General features: G+C 39.1%; 1 protein-coding gene across 1 annotated transcript in view; it reads right to left on the bottom strand.

Moving 5' to 3' along the window:
* Nucleotides 1-3,417: 3,417 nt before the first annotated feature.
* The window catches only part of CLIC4 (chloride intracellular channel 4), a 325,354-nt gene continuing 319,155 nt past the window's right edge, over nt 3,418-9,616 (bottom strand). Inside the window, exon 6 of the mRNA XM_069622723.1 lies at nt 3,418-9,345. Coding sequence (XP_069478824.1) covers nt 9,181-9,345 — 165 coding nt within the window. The 3' untranslated portion in view covers nt 3,418-9,180. The remainder of the gene's footprint in view (nt 9,346-9,616) is intronic.

The raw sequence follows: 9,616 nt of genomic DNA, 5'->3' as shown, positions 1-9,616 counted from the left end.
ATCTGTTATATGGGGTGGCCATATAAAGGGGCGGATGGACAGTTGGAAAATAATGCTAGTATGAATATGTTTATGATAAAGAATCTCACTTTTTTCCGGCCACTCCTACAAGTTTTCTTAGACGAATAAAACGGGAAGTACAAATGACGTATGATTTATATAAGGGGTCAGGCTTTGACACCATTTCTGACATTGAGTACTCCGAATCCTCCAACAGCTGGTACCCCGATATGCATACTGCAGGAAGGAATGTGATCAATTAAAGATGTTACATGTGTGCACTTATCCCACACACATCAGGGGCTCCTAAGGTTTTAGTTCACATCCAGTCCCAATTACAGAGGCACAATGTCTGGTACATCTTGCACTATTAAGGACACATTCCAGTAATCAGTTGAGGAGCGTTGATCTAGACCCAGCACTATGCAATGGCAATACGAAATACAGCAAGTGTCTACAAGTACCATATTTTTCCTTGGGAGGTTACTCAAATGTCAACGACAAATGGCAGGGCACCACAGTGACGTGCCCGTCAGACGGACTGATCAAGTACAGCAAAGAAACAATAGCCCAAGTAGAGACTCTGGACCTCATTACGACTATGGCGGTAGCCGTGCTGGTAATTACAGGCACGGCTGCCGTCGGAGTCGTTTTTTTTCCAGCACCCGCAATGGCCAATTAACGGGGCATTCCAGCCCCACCGGTCTGGTAATTGTCCATTGCCGGATGCCGGTATTTATTACTCCCCATTCCCATTTGAGTCCCATAGGGCTCAAAGGGGAATAGGGAAACCGGTAGCGCCGGCACCATCAATAACAGTGCCAGTGCTACCGGGTAGGTCTGCTTGCGGGTGCCGTTCCACACGGCAGGTCGGACCTGCCGGGCTAACAGTCACCCGCGGGCAGACCTCATAGTTTGCCAGTCCGGTAACTACAGTACCGGCAAGCTTACCGTTACTGTACTTACCGGACTGGCAAACTTATAATGAGGCCCTATGTGTGCACAAATAAGGTCTCAATACATCACACGGCTGACATGGATTGCAACAACAGAGAAGTCAGTGCGGTATATAGAGACATGGACTATGAACTTTGTTTTAGCAATGAAGGAACATGTTCCTGTTGGCGCAAACATACAGTGCAACCACATTCTTGTGATCCCTGACATGACGAAAGGTACGGCAGCAGTGAAGGATTAATACTGGATTTGTGGCCGACAAACCTACCTGCAGCTCCCACCCTCCTTGTAGATCACACAAGAATTTGGTATGCTGCAAGAAAAAGGAAGATTTCAACAGCGGGGAAGAAAGAAGAGATCAAACTATGTTTCAAAGGACTCTTCTGCACTGCTCAGAGGAATACCTGATGAGTATCGACTTTTTAGCTAGCAGAGACGTTCTTTTCATCTTTTTTGGCTCCTGGAGTACAAGCAGCTAACAACGCCAAGTGGGTGCAGATCGTATAATGGGAGCTAGTCCAAATGGCCAATGATACAGAAAATAGGTTCAACGCTATGAAAGTGGAGCTCCGTGCATTGAGACTTATGATGATGCAGAACCGTTACATGCTGGATTTACTAACAGCCATAGAAGGAGTGTGTAAAATGTTGGGAAGCAGCTGCTGCTCTTTTATACCCCTGGAAGATGCTGAAAATGGGTCATTATCTCACATCATCGAGGCAGTGCACAATCTAGGTGTTCGAATGAAGAAAGAAGGTGGAGTTCAGAACACGGATTGGCTATCAATTGCCTTTGATTGGGTCCTGTCATGCCTGGGGGCAGCAGTAAAAACACTGGTGCCTGTTATCATAGCCTTCTTGGTCCTCTTCTGCACGTGCCAATTGGGTCTCCAATGTTGTGTCAATATAGTTCCTAATAGTGCAAAGATGATGGTATCAATTGGGGGATCTAAAAACCCTTGCCATACAATAAACAGCAAAACTCAAACTGATATTTCTGGGGTTGTAGATATGTCGGGTGGGGATCAGTTTGTTACTAATGAAGTAATGAAAGCAGGGAATGTTGAAGGAACTAGGGTCACGCAACACCCCCAAGCACTTTAGAATTAGGCAAGACTTCTTTGAGGCACTATAATGGGGGAGGAGCACTGGGAAGGCTTTTTCATGCAAATATAATCCCATACACAGACATGGGCAAGCACTGAAAAAAGGTAGTTATTGTTTAAAATATAAAGCACAAATAGATATGTAATATCAAATCCTATGCATTTGTAAAATCTTAGTACAGTATTAGTCAAAAACTCCCCCTCCAGTTCCGGAAAGAATGCAGCCTGTACTAAAATTGGACTACAGGCTCTGCGGCGTTCGCACCGCACAAAGTGACTCACCAGCTGTCTGCTGTCTGTCAAGAGCCCATGCAGGCTAAAATGGGATTTAGATGCTCCTGCACAAAATGCAGAATTATGAAAATAAGATTTGAAGGAGATTATAGGACCAGATAAAAACATGAGCAGAATGAGTGGAATATGGATAGAATTAATGAAAATTGTGTAAAAAAATTGTTTAGGTTTTTCCTGCTGCTAGGCCTCAAGGTTTGTAAAAATCTGAAGGGCTGCAGTGTGTGTTTCTATGTAAGGTAGCAACATGTAAAGTAGTATGTCCTGACAGAAATCGTTGACAATGAAGAAAGGAAGACTTTGGGGCATCCCTTGTATGGAAGCAGGATGGTTTGGGATGGAGCCATGGCCCCGATCCATTGACACAAGAGGTGTAAGGCAGGAGTATATAAACCCCTGCCTGGCATCACTGTGGCAGGAGAAAGGAATGGGTGAGGGACAAAAGAAGACCGCTCAGGGATCAGAGTTCATTGCCCCATCCTCATTTCTGTAAAATTAAATTTGTTATCCTTACAAGATAGACTCTTGGCCTTATTTCCCTAGAGGGGTGTATTTATTCTGGTGTGAGCATAATTAGGTACACCCTTACAATTAGGCAAACCATTACATATCGTAACCATATTTTTCGCAGTGTAGTTAGGAACTATGCTATGTGATGCCACTTCCAGTTTTGTCATGGGGTGAAAAGTAATTTTCCAATGCTTCCCGTGCTGTCCCTTTGGGGTGGAGTCAAATGACATCACTTCTTGTGATGTCATCAGAGGTCAAGGGTTGTGGATTGTCACTTCCGCTACCCCTGGCATTTTGGTGAAATGACATCCCCGATTGGTTAGTTCAGTTGTTAAGTGTTCTCAGAGTTAACAAGTCTGCTATGTGCAAATGTGTACTTTTCTGAAACTTTGCTCTCATTTGCATTTGAAATGACAAACTGATTTCGATAAAAAAAATATGAACGTGATGAAAACGCACCACATATTGCACTCAAAGGGACGTTTCATCGTCACACGGATAACATGGAGCTTTTAATGATTACATATCGGCACTTCACACAAACTCACTCAAGTCGATATCATGTTTTATTCACTTCGCTTGAAAATGGTTTTTAAATATTTTTATTTAATAAAATAAAATTACACCTATAAACCTGTAAATAAAATATAAAGTTAGATGGAAAATAATTAGGTCCACATGCTCTGTAAATTATTCCTGAAGTAACTAAAGTTATAGTGATATTTGGCTGTTTGATAACAATGTAAAGTTCTATTACCTTTTATTATAAAAGGGTGGGAATATAAATAAACATACACGGGTCATTGAAATCCAGCTTATGAGAAATATTCACTCTTGCAAAGGGAACATTTTGCAGTTGTTTCAAAAGTTTACTTTTGAAAACTCTTCAGTTGTCTTCTTTCCGAACAAATATTGGAAAGCATTTGGGAATACATACACATGGTTCAATACAGTAGTTTGATTTAAAACACAATGATTTGCCACTTGTCAGGGTGATTTAGTCACACTGAAATAATCTCCTATGGCAATGCCATGTTTTCCCATATGGAGTTCTCATTTTACAAATGCATCAATTAATTTAACTTACTTTCCTGGGTAAAAAAATATCAAAAACCAGATTTTAAAAAAATGTATGTTTAGCAAAACATACAATATAAAATGAGTTAACATGAGCAAGTTCTTGAAGTACAGTATCCTAAAGAGAACAACATGTTTTTAAAACTACATTTCACATTTGAAAGCTATTGTGATGATCTTTGGAATATTAAATACAGCAGTGGAAAGTTTTCTCAGATAGGTTTTGAAACACTTCAAATATTGCACTTTGCTAAAAATCTATCTAGCCATTCAGAGATCTTATATATATGAAGCTGTTAAAGCATATCAAACTTATTTGTCAGTGTTTCTTTTGAGTAATATGTGATGTGGTAGTGCACTGATTAAAAGCGGTAAAAAATCAGGTTTTATAAACAAATATTGGAGTTGAAAATATAGAAAGATACAAAAAAGGGCAAAATGCTGCACGGCACTCTGAAATTGCTGATAGAAAGAGCAATTAAAGTTGTTAATAAGGCAAACATGTTTTCAAAAGGTCACTTATACTATTGTAAACTTAACAGGTACTGTGTGAATATATAAACAGCTATCAGCCACATAACGTCTATTGCTACGTTAGTCTTCTGCTGTTGATTCTTGCACAGTTTTGCATTAGTCTATATTTCCAGTGGAAATAGCAGCATAGTTACAACATTTATTGTGAAATTGACCAATATTTGGTGGGAATAAAGCCTACGTGTGAGTCTAAATCATCTATAAGCAGACCTTTGACTAGAGTGCAGATTTTATCATGAAGTGCAATAAAAAAAATCTCTTTTTAGCAATCTTATATATGTACCAGCTACATTTTCACGTTGCGCATTATCCTGAATGCTTGCCATAACATATATAAAAGAAAACGTAGTTTTGTCAGAAAGTTATAAAGAAACCATGGAGCCTGGAAACCGAACAGAATGGAGGGCTTATTTTCCGGAATGTTGCTTCATAGCTTACAAATAGCCAAACTTTGGATTAAAGCTAGGCTAAATATGAAGGCACAGGTTTGATATGGTGGGACCTTTGACGTATTATGAAATCCACTAAAAATGTAAACTAACACAGTATGTTTTTTTCAATGTACCAAAGACAACATAGCAAGAGAAGCAAAGGGCTCCCTCCATTACCAACTTGTGGGATTTTGATTTCCCCAAGTTCGAAAATGTTGCTGTTTGGTTCACTAAAAATCTTTAGCTTGAGCCCGATAATAGTAGAAAGATATTGGCCATTGCAGGAGCATATGGGTTTATAATAGAGGCTGTTCCTGGTAATTTCCCTTATTATGTTGTCTGTTCCTACACATCTACCTAGGAAATGATTACAAAGAATAAGGAGACAGCAGTTTACTGTACGTCACTGTCAGACTTCAAGAGACCCAGCTGGCCACACTAAGCATCTAGTCTAGAACTGCGATCCAAAAGTATGTGAAGGTGGCACAGCCCCTGAGGCGGTCAGATCTGTCTGCTAAGTCATAACCACTGTTTTCCTACGGAGAAATAAATATGGACACTTAGGACGAAAAAACGTTTTTAACTTGTCCAACAGTGACTTTCAAAATACAATTCTTTAGGGCGATGATCTCTAGAAATGCCATCTTAATAGGAACATTTAGGTGGATCTACAAGTGTGTTACTTAACCTTTTAATCCACGCCTTAAATGGTCTCTTTGTTGAACAGTGGTTAAGAATATAGAAAGATGGGACACATTGGCCCTCACTGCGAGTTTGGCAGTATTTCTGCCGAACTACAGCCAAAATACATTACCATTACCACCAATTGGTCCCGTAGGTTTACCATGGCATTGCAAGTGGCGGGCATGGCTGTGTCATCCCCATATTTGGAGTCCATATGACTCCATGGGGTTTTTGGCAGAACTACTGCCGGGAGTAGTTCTGCCACAGTAATTCCATAAAAAATTGGTGGTAGGGTGGTGGTTTCACCACCAGCTATGTTGTTCTAGAGGTTAATATTCCACCCAACCACCAATCTCGTAGTTCGCCAGTGTAGGCATGCAGAGGAAATGCAGCAGTAATAGAATTACTGCCGCATTCCTGCCAATATTCCCACACCGCCTACCTCGTAATGAGGCGCAATTGTCTTCTTATCGATATGCATTTTGGAAATAGCGTGTGGATTGTCTCTGTGAGAAAACATTTCTTGCTGCCAGTCCTATGGACCTTGGGTTTTAGATGTGAGAAGCTAGCTTTACATGCGATATTAACATCAAAATATGTATTTGTAATCTTCAGCTTGGGTTCCGATGGTCTAGCTGCATTTGAGATTAGAACCAGAATGCTTCCTTGTTCTTAGGGACTATGGAGGAATATCTGTTTTTGGGCAGCGGGGGGATTATTTAGTCTACTATTTATAATCAATTTCTCTATCTGGATTTTTGTATTCCTGTGTTTTACATGGTGTTTAGTACTTGTAATTTGGCTTTAACTACTTTTGGAGGTTATGGTGCTATTATTGTTTTTATTTTTCTTGTATCATTAATGTATATATTTCTGTATTGGAATAAAGAAATTAATGAATGATTTGTAATACATATAAGTGAGGAAAAATGCAGAAGTAATTAAATTGGGCAGTAGGGAAACATCATGACAAGTAAGAAGAGGTTTTTTGATGAGTCTAAAAGTAAAACATATTCTTTAATGGTCAGAAGCCCGCAGGTGGTGAAGAGGACAGGCTGATATTTATATTTGGTCTGGTTAATAAATAACGTCTAGGTATGGGTAGGTCTGACCAGATTCTACGTCTGGAGTGTCAATGACGACTATTAGGGTTAAATTCGAAAGAAAAAAATAAACACTGATGGTTCTTGCTTGGGTATACTGATCACCCTTCCTCAGGCAACACGGCTGGATGAACATAACAAAATGCGTGGGGAGATTCCCAACGTGGTTAGGGCAATTAGAACTCACACCTCAGCTGTTAAGTGTTTAAAGATTTTGTACATATTCATTTACAAACCTATTTTTGGGATACTGTGTGGCAGTACTTAAACAAACCGAACAAGCAATATAGAAATGTTGTCATTTACAAAACAAAGAGTTATAAAGTTGAAGTGACACAATCTAAAAAAAAAATAGGAGTATCATATTTAGGGAAGTTAAGTCTATTTCCTCTAATTGTCCAATAGACTTGAAATCACGCCACCAACCCTCACATCAGGATGGATGTGGATATTTCAGGAGTCTCAAAATATGTAAACCAGCTACCTTAGATTCAATTGGAATGAAAAGCAGATTAGTGTTCATAACGACAGTTCAATGAAAACTAATAAACTGAGTTGAACTTTCAATTATTATGACAGCTGTCTGTCCATATGTCAAAAAGGGGTTTCCACAATGGGAAATTACCTGGGCAATTTTCAAAGAAATGAACAAGGGGGCCCAGCCAGCCAGCCAATATATAAGACTGAATATCTAGATGCCTAAAATCTGCTATATTGGTCAATTCATGATCTGACCTACAACAAAGAACGGTGATGTAAAGTAGTTTAATAGTATGAGGAAGTGGTGAATATTTCAAATCATTGTTAAACAATATGTCTCTGAGAATTTGGTACAAACCTCTCAATGCTGATTTAATTTACTCATCCCCAAGTTATCTGACGTCTATTCAGACACTTTAACATTATTAAGGTGCTTGTTTATCCTAACCCGAACAAAATTGCAACCAAAGGTGCCAAATTCGAGTAAAGTGTGTATTATTCCTAATAGTATAGTGCAGAAAACAATTTTGAATGGTAGCATTAGATTCTGCCATGGAAACCGCTGCACAAACTTGCATTGTATCTCCACAATTCTGCACACTTGTCTTTTCAAATAAAGGAAACTTAATGGTTGAAAAAATGAATGCAAGGCTAGCTAGGGTGGTGACATAAATGTGTGCCAATACAGGCTAGAGATCGGAGCAAATCTCATCGTGTAGTGTCTATATGACTCACAAAGGCAGAAAGGAGAAAAGTTGAAATTGAATGTAGGGGCAATCCTATGTAACCGTCTTGTTATCGAGCTCTTATTATCTCAGAAAACAACTTGTATGAATGTATGTTAAGACAATGGGTTACCACAAGGGTTAATGCCAGATACTTTGATTGAAGAGATATCCATCTTACTAATACTGCTAGACATTTCCAACATTCGTAGCTCTTAACATCTCAGTGATTTACAGCATTTTCCTCTGGCATTCTTATTGTCTGTGTGAGACTTTACAATAAGAGAAGCATGTACTTAACTGTGTATAAAGAGGCGGGTACGATCTGACTAGGTACAAAGTTTGCTATATAAAAGCAGCAAGCACTGTCATCCAAAATCATACTCGCTGCATAGACTGGGCTGGCACTAAAAATCTCAAGTCTATGCCGGTGCACAACAGTACAGACGTTGGCAACAGAGAAACCATGGAAGAGAATATATTTTTCTGTTTAGTCGGCAGAAAAAAGGAATGGATGGAAAGGCACAAAGGTGATGTGGAGAGGTCAATTATAGGTTCTGCTGGAGGATTGCACACTTTTAAAATCGGGATTTGTGTCCGAGTGACTGCAAGTCTCAGGCAAAACCCACGAGTTGGGAAAGGGAAGAAGTTGGAAACAAGAGTAAAATAACATTAACAAATGTGCTACACAGCAATGTTATCTAGGCAGGTTTTCAGAATAAATTCCATGTTGTTGCTGATATCTTATTGGAAATAACTATTAGATTCTTCACAAAACACGCTATTAAAAGTCTCCTTTGTGGTTTAATTTGAACCAAAACCTTCCGATGTCCACCAAAATGAAGCTTACCAAGACCATCCTACAAATTGTGGAATAGCTTTGGTGGTTGGGAATTAAAAACATGTAAAATTGGCAATTAAATGCGAAACGGGCAATAAAATGAAACTAGACAACAACTTTCTAGTGTTTTTTTCCTAACCCATTAGATCTGGGAGTGCAGGTTTCCTGGGGTGATGTACAATCACCATTCCTATAAAACAGTACAGCAATAATAGGCACAGTGCTCTTGGCTTAACTCTGTCAATAGCTGGAGAACAAAGGCAATCTCTATTTGTAATTGTTATATTTTAGCATACATCGTTATCCCTCTTCCTAAAATGAAATCTCAAATTCATGCAAAATGTTTATCTGGAAGGAGAAAAGCAATCTGTTAGAAGAAGCAGCCTACGTTCAAAACTTAAGTAGTCTATTTAAAAAAAGAAATCCCTTTAAACAGAAAAATTATTTGCTGAGTTGTTTGGCAACATCTGCATAGGCAGACTCTATTTCCTTGTCGCCGGGGCACGTGTTGGTGAACTCATCCCTGCTGTAGGCATTGGTCAAGTATCTCCAAATTCCTGTCATTTGCTTTGGAATGTCAAAGTTGCGATACTTCTTGACCACCACCTGAAACAGAGAACATGAAAACAGTAACATTACTTGCAATTCCCCTTCCACATCATGGGGTATCTCCATTAGAACAATTCATTTTCATTTCAAACAATTATCCATTTTGTGGAAGGTGACCTACATTATTTTAAACTTTTCAAACATAATGCAATTTACATTTGATCTCCAGAAAGCATTATAAATCCGCCTTAAAGTATCTCAATTTCCTTAATACTGGGACAAGGGTAAATCCAAGAGGTAGATGGGCTGTCATAGAACACTGCCGCTT

The sequence above is a fragment of the Ambystoma mexicanum genome, chromosome 11, assembly GCF_040938575.1.
Source record: "Ambystoma mexicanum isolate Mex_15411 chromosome 11, UKY_AmexF1_1, whole genome shotgun sequence".
NCBI classification, from domain to species: domain Eukaryota; kingdom Metazoa; phylum Chordata; class Amphibia; order Caudata; family Ambystomatidae; genus Ambystoma; species Ambystoma mexicanum.
Note: the sequence above shows the minus strand (reverse complement) of the source record. Positions and strands in the feature narration are given on the sequence as shown.